General features: G+C 34.9%; 1 protein-coding gene across 1 annotated transcript in view; it reads left to right on the top strand.

Annotated features, from left to right (window-relative positions):
• The window catches only part of EIF2A (eukaryotic translation initiation factor 2A), a 37,745-nt gene that overhangs the window by 6,048 nt on the left and 15,332 nt on the right, over positions 1–16,365 (top strand). The window contains exons 2-6 of the mRNA XM_029215022.1: positions 3,717–3,786; positions 8,665–8,739; positions 11,753–11,871; positions 12,995–13,094; positions 13,454–13,536. Of these exons, the coding sequence (XP_029070855.1) occupies positions 3,717–3,786; positions 8,665–8,739; positions 11,753–11,871; positions 12,995–13,094; positions 13,454–13,536 (447 nt within the window). The remainder of the gene's footprint in view (positions 1–3,716; positions 3,787–8,664; positions 8,740–11,752; positions 11,872–12,994; positions 13,095–13,453; positions 13,537–16,365) is intronic.

Raw genomic sequence — 16,365 nt, 5'->3', positions numbered from 1 at the left:
CATGAGAACACAAGAAGCTGAGATGAGCTAGGGAAAGCTTTTTTTCTTTTTTGCCAATCACTTCAGGCATGTGTTAAGGCAATAGAGCATGGTTTGATTGCATCATCATATGGCACATTTTAAAAGTATTGCGGCTTCATTGGGTATACACTGATAATGTACTGTTTTGTTTTCCTAGATAAGTATGAGAATTTTGAAAGAGCGATTAGTGAGTTAAATTGTCACTGCAGCTTGTGGGAGGGACCTCATTAGGCTGACAGAATTTTATGCAACCTAGCGATAACATGTAATCTGACAACTACAAACCCCCTAGTTTGGGAAACTCACTTTTTATTAATCCCTCAAATAAATGTTTATTAAAACCTTAACTGTAGTATGAAGAAAAGAATGGCTTGTTTTCTTCTAAATCATAATGTATCATACATTATATTGCAGCAGACGATTGATTTGGTGACAAGAAACAACACAGCTTTGCCTGTGTAGTAAGAGAATTTTGATGCAATACTTGATTTTAGCCAGAATGCCAAGAAGCAGTTGAGAATTTCTAATGCTAAAGAATTAAACTTCATAGTTTTCAAGTCTTCTAGGAAAACATTTCCTGGCACAAAATGTTTACTAAATGTATTAGAGATTTTTAGAATAGATATCGTCAGTGTTTCATTCAAGGTGTAGCAGTAGACTGAGCTCCTTTTGAAATCATCATTTTGAGTGTAGTGATGGACTCATTTTTTAAGATCCCTAATGCCTAGCACATGGAGCTGTGCAGGGGCCAGGTATAGAGCCTTGTAGGCAGTAGTGTGAGGAGTTTAGATTTTGATATGTAGAACACTTTGCTAGACTCCATTCTATTCAAGGGCAAACTACCCACAACAGTTTGGCAACTCAGTTTAGTATATGAGGAAACATGGTATCCAGTTGTATACTTGTGGATATCTGACCAGAAACTCATTACTCAATTACGTGTTTACTCCCTTATTTTTCATCATTTCCACTAGAATGGAAGCTCTGTGAGTACATAGATTTTTATCTTGTTTGTCAGTGGTCCTTTTACTTTCATTCTAACTTAAAAACAAAAAAATTATTTATTTATTTATTCATTCATTCATTTTGGCTGCGCCAGGTCTTAGTTGCAGCACGCGGGATCTTAGTTGTGGCGTGCGAACTCAGTTGCGGCATGCGTGCAGGATCTAGTTCCCTGACCAGGGATTGAACCCGGGCCCCTTGCATTGGGAGTGTGGAGTCTTACCCCCTGGACCACCAGGGAATTCCCTCAGTCTAACTTTAAATTATTTACTTTGGGAAGGTAGATTATATTATTTTCAATATCTGAAGATTGAGCTAGTTAATTTACAGGTAGAAAATTGATGTTATGAGAACTGTCCCTTGAGAAGGGAAAGGATATAGGGATCAGAGTTGGAGCCAAGAGTGGCCCCTCGCTACCAACTTTGCTGCTGAAGAGTGGGAGATTTGTGAATAGCTGGCAGAAAAGGAAGGAAGTGAAATTGTAGCCATGGACTTCAGTAAAACTTTTTCCTTTCTTCAGCTCTTATACTGTTGCTGCTAGCAGGAGTTCTAGCTGATAAAATAGTTACTCATCACCAAGTCCTGTTAGTTTTCTCTCTTGAATATTGAACACTTATTCTCCACTTTCCATTTCCACTGCCCTACCCTAGTCCAAGTTTTGTATTGTTTTGTTTTTTTGTGGCCGTGCTGCTCGGCTTGCAGGATCTTAGTTCCCTCCACCAGGGATGGATCCCAGGCCCCTGGCAGTGGAAGCTTGGAGTCCTAACCACTGGGCCACCAGGGAATTCCCAAAGTTTCTATTATCTCTTCTGTAGGACTACTGCAGACCATCTTGAGTAGTTTCTTCACATCTTACTGCCTTCTGGTTCACTGTCTACACTGTACCAAGTTGAGCTTTTCGAATTGCAAGTCTGGTTTTAAAAATCTGCCTAAAACTTTTTTGAAGTTTCCCAGCATTCTTAGGCTGCAGTCCAACGTTGCCTAACTTAAGCCACAGGATCCTGCTTGGTCTGAGCCCTGTTTTCTTCTCCAGATCCACCTCCTTCCAGCCACGCAGGCCTCCTTTCCATTCCTGTGACGCTGTCATCTCTCTTGTCACGGAGTTTCTGCGACTGTTACTGTTCTCCTTGCTTGTTAACTGCTATTCATCTTTCAGATCTTAGCACACAAATCACTTACTCAAGGATGCTTTCCCTAACCTTCCATTTTTAGATTAAAACTCCATATCATTCACTGTAGTAGCCTCTTATATCTTTCCTTTGTAGCACTAAATGCAGTTATAGATTTCCATATATTTGACTAATTATCTGATTAGTGAGGTCAGGGACAGGCTGATTTTCCTCCCTATTGTATCTGCAGTACTCAACATAAGGTTTTGGTGGTAGTTTTCTTTTCCTCCAGTAAGCATTTGCTGAATGAATGAATCATTTTATTTGGTTCAGCTTTAGAAGCTTCTAATTCAGTCATTTTAAAAAAGTATAATCTAGCTCTGTAGATGTTTCTGCTTATTTAATCTTGAACTTTGTTCCCACTTAATTTTTTAGAATATTACTATCATTGGGAGCTTAGTAAATGAATGTATCTCATCCTGCTTGTTCTCTTAGCTTGAGAAATTGTAAATATATTAATAATGTCATATTTTTTAAGAACTTTGAATGAATTTATACTATATTTTTATGTTATTATTTTACATAAAGCACACAGTATTTTAAAGTTTATATTTTGCTGATTGGGGCACAGATTCAGAGGTGACGATGCATCTAAGGTTCCACAATCAGATAGGAACTGAGGTCTACCTTTGAGTTCATGTCCTTTCTACTATAGTACAACTGCCTTTCACTGGTGACAGTTACAATTTTGAGTTTTTAATGATAAAAGTTACTTGAGAGAGTAAGCTGATACAAGAAGATTTAACTTAGACTCAGCTCCTAATTCTGTTTCCAACATCCATACATTTTGAAAATGAGATTAGAAAATAATGTGAAAACATAATACTAAGATCACTTTTTTCCATTTGAATGAAGGAATATAAGTATGAATGCTGTATCTCAATGCAAATGCATAGATTTCTTGTAAGATAGATAAAAGTGGATTTATTGAAGTAGTCTCCTTAGAGACTAAATGAATTTGCTCTATAGGAAAAGAACTAAGAGGGATATTACCTGTCTTAGTCAGTTCAGGCTGCTATAACAAAGTTCCACATACTGGGTAGCATATAAACAACAGAAATTTATTTCTTACAGTTCTAGAGGCTGGAAGTCTGAGACCAGGGTGCCAGCATGGTCAGGTCTGGTGAGGACCCTCTTGTTCGTTGACTGCCAACTTATTGTATCCTCTGTGTTTTTCTTGTAAAGGTACTAATCCCATTCATGAGGACTCCACCTTTGTGATCTCATAACCCCCCAAAAGGCTCCACCTTCCAATCCCATCACATTGGGATTAGGGTTTCAACATGAGGATTTTTGTGGAGACACATTCAGTCCATTGCATTACCTATTTATTTCTCAGCGATTATATGATTTTATGCAAGAGGAAGAAAAGTGTGCCCTTTTAATGCTGATGTTTGATAGTTCTATGAAATGTTTAATGATTTCATTAGTATTTTGACTGAAAGCTTTTTTTTTTTAAACATTTGTGATAACTGAGTATTTATTAACAAAGTAATGGTGGTTCTTTCCCTTTTTTTTCTTTAGTCCGAGGGTCAGAAGGACTATACATGGTGAATGGACCACCACATTTTACAGAAAGCACAGTGTTTCCAAGGTATGGTTTATTTTGTCGAGTAATGTTACAGAGAACTATACAATGCATTCTAAAGTATTTTTGTTGTTATATTCTGAACAAAAAAGAAAAAGAACAGATAAACTAGCTTCTTGGGACATATATAATATTAACAGACGATGGAAAGAATGAAAGAATGCATATTCTCTATCAAGAAAAATGATCTTTAGATTTGAAAATAATAGCTTAAGCATGTTTAAAAGAAAAGGTGTAGGCAATAGTGTAATTCAGTTCATGCCTCTAGCTTAGAAGAATTTTATCTTAGGGACTAAGGAAAAACCTGCAAATGTGATAGCCAAACCACTGCCTATAATCTTCGATAAATTATAGAATGAAAAAGGTATAAGAAATGAAATATACAAAAAATATATACATATAAATATATAGCTAGATAAATAGAGAGACATTTTTCCCAAAAAGAAATAATGGAAAGGTAAACCAAAAACTAACAAAAGTGATTATCTATAGGAGGAGAGAGAATTGCAAGATCCAGGGGCATGTCTGTAAATGAACTTTGGTATATATCGTTTCGACTTTGGACCACGTAATTGTTTTAAATTAAAAAAAATATTTAAATGGAAAATGGGAACAAGTGAACCTAGCTTTATATTAAGTTGGTGACATACCCATATGATGATGTACAATATTCTTAAATGCATTCAATAGTTTTATTATTAATAGAAAATTGATGTTGTCCTTTTAAATCTATTGTAGGGTAAAACAAATAAATAATTATATTAATGTCATTAGGAACCAAAGTTTCAGCATAAGAGTGAAGTGGGGAGATAGACTTGCATGTATCAATATGAATTCATGATTTCTTTTCATAAAAAATTTGTATTTCATAGTTCTGTCCACTCTAAAGGGCTAGAGCCAGTGATAACCTGGTAGCAGTAAATACCTCACAGATTATGATTTCTAAATGCCATTCTTCACTAAAAGGAACCAGTTCCTTGGAGGAGTGGTCAACTCCAGGTATAGGACAAAAAATGTATGAGTTGAGCCATACATATCTTGTGCCAGAAAACGAGGAAGTTATAAAAGGCTAATGGGGTTTTGCTAAACTGTCACAGGAGTCAACATGAAGGGGTTTATACCAACCTTAGATGGGACAATTTGAGCATTAAGAAGAATAATGACTCTAAGAATTAAGACATGTTAAGTATATAAGTAGTCTGTAAAAAAATCCTCCTCTCTCCAAATCTTATTGGTCAGCATTAGAAATTGATGGGATCCTTGTTCATTACTTTGAAAATTGATAAAGAAAGAAAAAATCAAGCATTTATGTTGCCTTTCCTGTACAAACTATTTTTCAGTAACCAAATTGTTGATGAGGAAAACTTCTTTATAGAACAGTAGTAAATTTAAAAAGAATGATGGGATTAGATAATCACCATTTCGTTATCCTAAAGAAGTCATGTATCAGTGGTTCTCAAACTTTTGCATGCATCACAATCAAGAGCTTGTTAAAACACAGGATACTGTTCCCTCTTCAGATTTTCTGATTCATTAGATCTGGGGCAGGGGCCCAAGAATTAGAATTTTTACCAAGTTCCTAGGTAATGCTGACACTGCAAGTCTAGGGTCCACACTTTGAGAACGACTGATCTACGCAAATGATCATTAAAAGATGCTGTTAGATGAACTGTTGATAGGGAACTTTATAATCAGGCTGCCGTCATCTGACTCTATTGACCATTTTTTTTACTAGACTCAGTTCTCTAGAACCTTGTTACAGGAAGTATGGGCCCAAGATCAGCCATACTGGCATCACCTTGAGCTGGTGCAGAAATCAAACATCAGAACATCTCAGGCCCTACGCAGCTTACTGAATCAAAATCTGTATTTTAACCAGCTCCTCAGTGATTTGTATGCACATTAATATTTGAAAAGCACCACTTTAGAAAATAAGAGTCTGTGTTAAAGCTTTTGTGCTGCACTTCATTGGGGTGTGCGATCCCAAGGCAGCAGGAGTGAGGGGGAAAGGGAAATGAGACAAGGGAAAAGTGAAAGCAAATATAGAGTGAGGTGCACTGAACTGACCACAGATTCACAAAATCCATCCAAGTTGCTTGGTCATGCAGAATTTCTCCAGAGAGGTTGTATAGAACCACTGTGCCTTAGAACAATCTGTTTTGAAGAGGATGGGTACGAAATTGGTCTGCAGCCAGAATCTTCTTTTGATCTGTTCGGGTTGAATCTGAGTGCCCGTGCTTCTCTTCCTGCTACTGCAATAGGCATAATGGAAGCCGTGCTGAAATGGGGCCTTCATTCTTGGAGAGTCTGAGACAACCAGTGGTGTTAGGAGATGAGGTGGCCAGGTCTCTTCGTTGAATAGCTGGTGCCTGGGAGCAGGAAGGATTAGGTGAGTCTGAGGAGGTGCATAATGAGTCCAGTACAATCTCAGCATCACTAAGAGCAGAACAAGGAGACATTATGTGTCTCCTGGTAAGTTGCAATAGGAACTATGCGGTACTTACCTTCTATGAAGATTTTTAAAAATCTGCTTCTAATCAAGCTTTTAGATGAATGGTCCTTAAATTTGGCTGCACATTAGAATGACTTGGGGAGCTTTTAAAAAACCGGATATCCAAATACTGGCTATTAAATGATAGTAAGGAATTATTGTTAATTTCATGAGTTAAAGTGGCATAGTGGTGGTTCTGTTTTTTAAAAATGCCCTTGTCAGTTAGAGATGCATACTGAAGTATAGAGTAAAATGATATGACATCTGGTTTTGCTTTAAAATATTCTGGCGTTAAATATGAAAGTAGGGAGTAGATTAAAGAAAATTGACCATGAGTTAATAATTATTTAAGCTTGGTGATAAGTGTGTAGGGGGGTTATCATACTTTTGCTCTATTTTTGTGTATATTTGAAATTTTTCATTTAAAAGATTGTTCCAGAAGGAAATAGACAAAATTTTCCAATTGCCAAAATTAAGAAAAGAATTGAAGTCTGGATACTATAGTGTAGGAAGCTTGCTTTCATTCTTAAACATAATTCTAGAATGAGTTATTAAAAAGACAATTTGTAATCATTACAATAAGGAGGTAATTATTGGAGTCAAAATGAGCTTGCTAAGAATAAATTGTTTCACGTTTATCTCATTTCCTTTCTGAGTAGAATTTCCAGACACATCAGAATAGAACTATAAACATGATTTTAGCAAAGTATGTGAGAAATGAGAAAGTCTTTTGGTTGAATGATGTTAGTGACAGAGTTGTCATTGGTTAAGAGCTGTGAAGTCAGCTGACTAATAAGTTGATTTAGTTTGAGGGAAGGACTATTGGTGAGCCACAGGTTGTTCAAAGGTCATCCAATATTCTCATAATTAATTTAGATGATAGCTTAGAATGATGTTTTATAATTTATATTTTACTTAAATCTGTGAGGAATGACTAATGCTTTTAAAAGGGAAAATGAAGATATAAGTAGATATCAGTAGGCTGGAATAATAGACCAAAAGTTGGGTAGGATTTAAAAAGAATAATTGTAAAATTCTGCCTTAAGGTTCAGAAATAAGTTGCACAAGTTTAGAATGGAGGACATCTTGGTCATAGCTATTTATGTAAGGGAGTGAGAAAAAAAATGTTTTAGTAGCTATACACTGAGGATAAGCTACCATTATTGTATGATTGCAGAAACACAAATGTCATCTTCAGATGAATTAATGCAAAGACAGTGTCCATGGCTTCCCTGGTGGCGCAGTGGTTAAGAATCCGCCTGCCAATGCAGGGGACACAGGTTCGAGCCCTGGTCCAGGAAGATCCCACATGCCACGGAGCAACTAAGCCCGTGCGCCACAACTACTGAGCCTGTACTCTAGAGCCCGCGAGCCACAACTACTGAAGCCCGTGTGCCTAGAGCCCGTGCTCCACAGTAAGAGAAGCCACAGCCATGAGAAGCCTGCGCACCGCAACCAAGAGTAGCCCCTACTTGCGGCAACTAGAGAAAGCCCGCACACATCAACGAACACCCAACGCAGCCAAAAATTAAATAAATAAATTTATTTAAAACAACAACAACAGAAACAAAGACATTGTCCAGTTTAGAAGGGGTGTACTGGTCAGTTCTCTGTGTGTCGTTATTTGACAATTCAAATATTTGTTAGCCACAAAGTTCTGATCTAATGTTGTGACTACACATATGGACATCTACTGTACACACATGCACACATTTCTGTTTGGGTCTTCATTATCACTGGGAGGTGTACTCACAGTAGCCATCTCCAGTTGAGAAATACAGTACTTAAAGTTTTGATCATTTGATAGAAGATTGCCAAGAAGTTCGAGTTCCACAGGTTAGTTTTTGTACAGAATCCTGCATCCATATTTTTTTAATGTGAAGATCCTCTTATCGTTTTTATACTTTCTGTCTCTGCACATGAGAAATTGGTAGAAGGTCTTTGTCCTTGAAATCCAGGGTCACCTCTTGGCCGCTTGAGGATATTTTATCCACCATTGTTTTGTTATGCAGGTAGTTTGGGAAATTCTTTACAAAACCTCCGTGTTGAAATCCTTCAGCTCTCTCAAGATAAGGGCTGACAGCTGGTAGCTTCCACATACACCTACATTTTTGGGTTTTCATACCGACTAGTTATTTACCCAAAAGGGCTCTATTTCTTACTTAACATTGGTCTGTTGGTATAAAATCAATTTCCAGCTTTACAGTGGTAGTTGGCACTGCATTTTAAGTGAGAAAGTATTTTTGGTAGACTAAAGCATTTTGGAATTATTTTCTAAAATTTATGTAAGTTCTTAGTCATTAAATTTGTGGTAAGATTGTGGATTTTTAATCAGATTTTTTAAAAAAGTATTAATGCTTATTAATTTAAGCTTTTTTTCTTATTATTTTCAGAGAATCTGGGAAAAATTGCAAAACCTGTACCTTTAGTAAGGATGGGACCTTGTTTGCCTGGGGCAACGGAGAAAAGTTAGTGTTCATTTATATAACATTTTATGTGTGTGTTGTGAATATAAAACATAATTGTTTTATGTGAATAACATGTATTTGGATGTCATTTATAAAGTCCATCTTTTAATGTGTTGGTGCTGTTAGGTATTATCTCCAATATAACATCCATAGAACATCTACAAAGTTGTTAGTTTCTATTTATGTGCCAGGACTTCTTTGAGTTCTCTGGTTACTTAGAATTAAAAAGTAACATATGGGGCTTCCCTGGTGGCGCAGTGGTTGAGAGTCCGCCTGCCGATGCAGGGAACACGGGTTCGTGCCCCGGTCCAGGAAGATCCCACATGCCGCGGAGCGGCTGGGCCTGTGAGCCATGGCCGCTGAGCCTGCGCGTCCGGAGCCTGTGCTCCGCAACAGGAGAGGCCACAACAGTGAGAGGCCCGCATACAGCAAAAAAAAAAAAAAAAGGGCAATTAATTTAATGCAGAAGAAGCTGAGAGGTTGTTTTAAATAGTGCTCTAAGTGATTGGTTAGGGTTTCTTAAGTTCTGCACTAACATTTAGAGAATAACTCTCTTTGCTTGTTTATGGTAGATACCTTATATCTTTGCTATTAACTTATTAACAACTGTCTATATTTATTACTGTTAGTTTTATTGTGTATAACAGCATGTCATCTAAATATAAGTTATTCAAAAGTATGTTTGGTATAGTCTGTATTACATAAAATAATCAGATTACAAAATTGGTCTTGCAAAAAAAAAAGTATTTTGGTTCAGTGTTCATAATTTCACTTAGAAAACCAATTCTTTTCAATTTTCCATAGTCACTGTATTTCAGTTCACAGCAGGAAAATGCCTGAATATTTGTTGCTTGGTTTAAAGTTATTTTTGTTGTTTTTAGCCAGATATAATATCTTAGGTTTTTTAAAGGGGGAAAAATGATTGCATCCTTTTGAAAAGTATATTTTAAATGTTTCTTACACAGTGGTACTATATTCTGAGGTCTTTCAGCTATCAGGTCAGATTGGATTAACACATGATTTTTAAAAATGCTAAAATGATTGTGTTGAATTAGTTGATTCATTTCTATGACTGTAAGTAGCTGGCAGAATTAGCTTTTATAATTAAAAATGTTCATCAGTATTTTATTTTTTTTTAAGTTATTGAATCCAACCAACAAACTACTACTCTCAAATTATTAAGAATATAATTATATTGGGTCTTATTCACAGTGTTAACAGACAGTCTTACTCTCAGCCTGAAGGAAAGGACGTACTCTCAACTTTTCTTATTTCTTTAGGTGTAACCTGTTGTGGGTATTTGGGGTTTTTTTTTCAATCCATATTTTATTATTTTTCTAATATTTATATATATATTTATTTATTTTTATTTGGTTGCGCTGAGTCTTAGTTGTGGCATGGGAACTCTTAGTTGCGACGTGCATGTGGGATCTAGTTCCCCACCAGGGGTCGAGCCCAGGCCCCCTGCATTGGGAGTGCAGTCTTAACCACTGCGCCAGGGAAGTCCCTAAATTCATATTTTAGTTTACAGTATTTGAGTAATGAGTTGATAGAAATTTGCTATCTGATGGGACATATCATACATCTTTGCATTGCCTATTATCTTTTTGAGGTATCCCTTATTCTACTAGCTTACAGTTTATTGAGTAAGTCTATTTCCACTTTGGCAATTATTATTAATTTTTTATATGTCATATCTCCACTTTGTTTTCTGTTGGATTCAACTCAGTCCTCTTAATATGTCCCCACATGTTGTGTCCATCTTTTTAATAGATTTTTTTATACCTGGTTCTAGCATTTATTTCCTTAAGGTGCTGCAGCCACAACAGTACATATTGTTCCTGGGGCAAGAGAAACAGATATAGTGTATTGATTGTGGTCTTTGCTGGGTTCATGGTTAACTAAGTCAGAAGCTATAACTGATTTTTCCTTAAATTTGTGCTTATTAAATTAAAATAAACCCCCTTCATTAAACTAAGAATAACTTTAAAGTTTATTAACAACAAAAAAAAGAAAGCTTCATGTAATTCTAAAATATGTAATTTACAGTAAGTTGTAAAGAATCTACAGTCATAAGTGTGTGTGTTTGTGTGTATGTTTCTGTGTTTAAATAATATATGGTAATTGTTTATTCTTACCAGTTGCCACTTATCCTAACCCAGTGTCCTCAAACTTGAGTTGAACAAGGTAACTTTAAGGAATTTCTGCAATGAGATGGAGTATCTTTTTTTTTTTCTTTCTTTCTTTCACCACAAGGACTACGTAAGAGCAAGTCAGGCCAAACAGGTTTCAGAGCATTGCTCTGGCATTTATTAGGAGTATGCTCTTGGGCAAATCATCAGATCATTTCATTTTTCTAACCTGCAGTTTTACCATTTGTAAAATGGAGATGATAATACCTGTTTTATGAGATTGTTGTGAGGATTAAATGAGAAAATGTACATAAAGTGGTTAAACCAGAACATGGTTCATAGAAAGTGTCCCCAAAAGTGGAAACTGCTTTTTTTTTTACAATTATTGTCTTTTTTGTCATTGTACCACGATAATTCTTACAGTAATATCTTTTGTAGACTGCTTCTGAGATTTTTATAGACATCAAAAGTATCCTTGCTGATTTCCCTAGCCGCTGCAGTTTCCATTTACTCAAATTAAAAAATACATACTTTTCATTTTCTCTTGGATTTGAAATTCGTCAGCTTGTCTGTAGATTTGTTCTGTGTTCACTTAAAGGCCTGTTTTTTCCTTTTTGGTTGAAGGTGGTATCTATTGTATCTTTCTGCAAATTCTATATTACTTCCCAACACCAGCCTTAAATAGGGGCCTTTGGTAAAATGTACACTCTTTTACGTTAAAGTGTTTATTGGATATTTTCTAGAACTGACTGAAAATTGATTTTTATGAGGAATGAACACTTTAGAGTGATCTGTACTTAAAAAGAAGTATGAATGTTTTGGATAGTGCTGGCTATTGTGAAACAGTATTTCATTGCTGAAGTAATTTCTTTTGAAACCAGAATAAATGTTATCAATGTCACTAACAAGGGACAACTGCACTCCTTCGACCTTCCAAAGGCAGTTTGCCTTGAGTTCTCGCCAAAAAACACTGTCCTGGCAACATGGCAGCCTTACACTAGTAAGTATTTTCCAATTGTAAAAATATTCTGACAGGACCAACTCAACTCAGTGGGGAAAAAAAAGGAGGTTTATAATCTTATAGGAAAGTAATTAATATTTATGATAGTAAATAGTGTTTGAGAATATTTTTAATTGACAGTGAATCTTGTATTCCCCAAATAGAATGTACTTTAAGTAATTTCAAGGTATAGTAAGTTAGTGAGAAGATCCATCATGAGATAGAGGAAAAGAAAAAAGCTCAAGGGAAAATTTATAAAGTAAATAACCAATGGATAGAGAAGATCGCAAAAATTAAGAAGAATAATGACCTTTAAAATAAAAATCGTTTTATATAATTATAAATGAAAGAGGAAGTACAGTAGACACAACGTCTAAGAAATGTTTATGGTATGACAAAGGTAGGAAATGGTGTGTCATTTTCTAACGCATTTAAAGATCTAATATACATTATATGAACATTTTATTGGCTTGGCCAACAGTTCGTTTGGGTTTTTCCATAACATCTTACAGAAAAATCCAAATGAACTTTTTAGCCAACCCAATATATAGCTGTGCTTCATAGATCAGTGATAAAATATTGGGTCCCGGTATAGGGCTTATTTTAAGAAGCATTTTGTAATAATGTGGATATTGTTGAATAAATATATGATAGTAGCTCATTGTTGGATTATGAACTTCCTGAGTTCGTTCTTCCAAGAGGCATGGACTCTAATGAATATTATTTTTCCAAGTAAGTAAAAGGGAAATTGAGAATCAGTTGAGAACTGTGAGTGGTTTTATATAACTTTTCTTCATGTGTGTAACTTACAGACACAGCTTTCGTGATAAGACAGTTTAATCTGTTTAACAGCAAACTATGTCACACTTAATCTCTTCAAGTATTCTTAAAAACTGTAGTAATTAACTCATTTCAGAAATACAAAATTCTGCTCAGACAGCCATCATATTGTCATAGCTTTAGGAATGGATGATTAAATCTATAATTAAAGCTAGAGGGGAAAGTTGATTGAAAGCAGCTCTTACCCGATCTTTTATAATCTTGTTCAAATTTTTTCTAAGAATGAAATCTTTTTACTAGTGTTAGGAGACAATTACTGCAAAAATTTTTGTTTTTATGGCAGCTTCTAAAGATGATACAGCTGGGATACCTAACCTACAACTTTATGATGTGAAAACTGGGACGTGTTTGAAGTCTTTCATCCAGAAAAAAATGCAAAATTGGTAAATAAATGCTTTAAAATACTAATTATTTTTAAATATTTTAAATATCTTTGTTGTATGTTATTTGTTTCTCTGGTATTGATTTAGAAAATAACTTCTCAGATCAAAATCTAGATCTTTAAGGATTTTGTATGTGAGAATGTAATAGAGTAAAAACTTGATATTTTATTTAGTATTTGAATCAAAAGGAATAATATTTTTCTATTATATATGCTGACTAAAACTATTAGTAACTGACTTGACATCATATTTATAAGTATTTTTCCTTAAATAGTAAACAATATCATAAACTTTAACATGTTAACATATGATGTTACATTCTATTTAAAATTTTTTAATATTCTTTCTTTTCAATGTAGGTGTCCATCCTGGTCAGAAGATGAAACTCTTTGTGCCCGAAATGTTAACAATGAAGTTCACTTCTTTGAAAACAACAATTTTAGTATGGAAAGATTTATGAAATGATTTTATTATTTGCTATAAATATGTACAGTTTTTATTGCCTTACATGGTATCATAGGGTTCTCCTAAATACTGTTAATATATTAACAGTTGCTGTTATAGTAATTCATTTGAATAACTCCAAGTGTAATTGCTAGTAAAACTTTATAACACAAACATTCTTTTATAATAAACTTTTACTATCTAATAATTACTATTAAGACATTTGAGTACCTCTTTCTGAGTTTAGTTGCTATTGAAATTCTGTGATACAAATTTTTAAAATATTTAGTTGTGTAGAGTTTCAAATACAAAAGTAGACACCTAGTCCCATAGCCATCAGCCCATTGCCAAACCTTCATCCATGCATCTGTCCACCTACCATCTCTTTTACTCTGCTAAAGAAAATTGTAGACATCGTATAATTTTACCTATAACTATTTCAGTATGTATTCTGAAGATTAGGGCTCTTAATATTTTTTTCAAACTTAGTCATAATACCATTATCACAGATTATAGAATATCTGGTCAGTGTTCAAACTTCTAATAATTGAAAATGTGATAATTTTTTTAAAACTCAGGATCCAAATAAGGTCCTTCACATTGCAATTGATTTATATATCTTTTAAGTTTCTTTAAGCTATAAGTTCCCTCTCCATTCTTTTTTCCCCCTTGCAATTTATTATTTAAGAAACAAAGTTACTTATATATACTCCCATATTTGAGTTTTGCTCTTGTATCCCATTTAACATGTTCATCTGTTTCCTGTAAATAACTGTTTGGATCTAGAGTTGGTCAGCTTCAAGTTCTGTTTTGGGGAGCTGAGGGCAAGACTACATCATAAGGCAGTGTTCAATTCTTTTATCAAGAAACACATAAAAAAAAAAAAGAAGCACATAATGTCTCATTGTCTTTAATTTTGTATGGTTAATTGGCGTTAATGTTCAATGCGTGGTTAAAAATTGGTGATACTATAGTTTCCCTCCTTCCCTTATCATTTATTAGCTGTACTACCTCTATAAGGAGAAATTCCCCTTTCTACTATTTGGTTACCTAGTGGACCATTTATATGGGAAAGGCAAAATAAATATTCTTCTCCTTTATCACTTTTAATAAAATGAGTTCTTTCTTTAGCAATCTCCATTGCAACTGATTAGTCCCCACCCCCAACCTAATGAACTATGGATTTACACATGATGTGTTTCAATCCATTTTAATTACTATTCTTATTGATTCTCAAATTGTCCCATCATTGGTCAATTAGTCTTTAATGACTTTTTTGCTATATGGTAGGACAAATCATTCTAGGATTATCTTGTATATTTCTTGCTATACACCTAGAATCAGCCAATTCTCCAATATACTCTGCTCCCTTTTAGTGGAAAATGGTATTTAGAGACCACAGTCTGGGTGTAGAGGATTCTCATTGCTACTGTGTTGATTGATCATTGTTTCTAGGCCTTTTTTTTTTTTTTTTTTTTTCTTTTTTATCTTATATCTGTACTGCCTTTTGCCAACACCAAGAATGTGTTTCTCTGGGATAACGGGTGATAGTTTGAGAATATCACATCCACATAATTATTCATTTGCTTTATTCTTCATTGACCACATAGCATTCTTAGAATAGCAATACCAATAGTAACACCTATAACATGATTACTGAAAAATAATTTAAAGAAGAAAGTTTTGCAGTTCCTTTTGTCCTTAGAATATTCCATTGGTGACTGAACACTTTTTAGTACAGTCACTGACTTACAATAGTTTGAGTTAAGATTTTTCAACTTCATGATGGTGTGAAAGTGCTATGTATTCAGTAGAAATTGTACTTTGAATTTCAATCTCTTCCTGGGCTAGCGCCATGTGGAATGGTACCCTCTCGTGATGCTGGGCAGCAGCAGTGAGCCACAGCTCCCAGTCAGCCACATGATCACAAGGGTCAACAATTGATACACTTAGAACTCTTTTGGACCTGTACAACCATTATGTTTTTCACTTTCAGTTGAGTATTCAATAGATTACATGAGATATTCAACACTTTATTATAAAATAGCCTTTGTGTTTAATGATTTTGCTCAACTGTAGACTAATATTAAGTGTTCTGAGCACTTAATATTTAAGGTAGTCTAAGTTAAGCTATGATGTTCAGTACATAAGGTTTATTAAATGCATTTTCAACTTATGATATTTTCAACTTACCATGGGTTTATCAGGACATAACCCCATCATAAGTCGAGAAAGTAGAATGGGAATTGGCAAATGTTCACATTTACAGAAGATGGCATGCAGGCAGATTTTGACACCATCTACACAGTCATTTAGCATTACCCTTCAATTTCCTGCTTTTGAGGCTTAATCCTTTCCCCACTAATTTGGGGTTAGCTTGCTCGCTTATCTTCCTTGCCTCTTTATGAGCATGCCAGAAGAAGGGGGCTGCCAGTTTAGCAGTTTGGTATGCTACTTTTGAATAGCTGTTGGTCTCTATATTTGAACAAAGAAAGAGTAATAGCTCTTGATCCCATTAACTAGGAGAGCATAGTGTTCATAACATGGTTTCTTCTGGCACAGAGTAAGCACTCAACAAATATCGGCCATTGTTATAGTTACTATTGTTGATTATCATTGTTGTGGATCTGTTTATCACATTAGTTACAGAATTTTCATTTCCACGTTCTACAGTAGCAAGCTAGGGTCATCTGTCCCATCAAATGGGCTCTAAGACTACTTTAGTTCAGAGATTTAAGAGAAGAGAACTGATATTTATTTAATACCTACTGTGTGCCTGGCACTGTACACTAAGAATTAGGTATGTAATCCCATTACTTGCCCAAGG

This window comes from Monodon monoceros, unplaced genomic scaffold (genome assembly GCF_005190385.1).
Source record: "Monodon monoceros isolate NGI ecotype Baffin Bay Population unplaced genomic scaffold, NGI_Narwhal_1 Super_Scaffold_11, whole genome shotgun sequence".
NCBI lineage: Eukaryota > Metazoa > Chordata > Mammalia > Artiodactyla > Monodontidae > Monodon > Monodon monoceros.
This window is presented reverse-complemented; position numbering and strand designations above follow the sequence as displayed.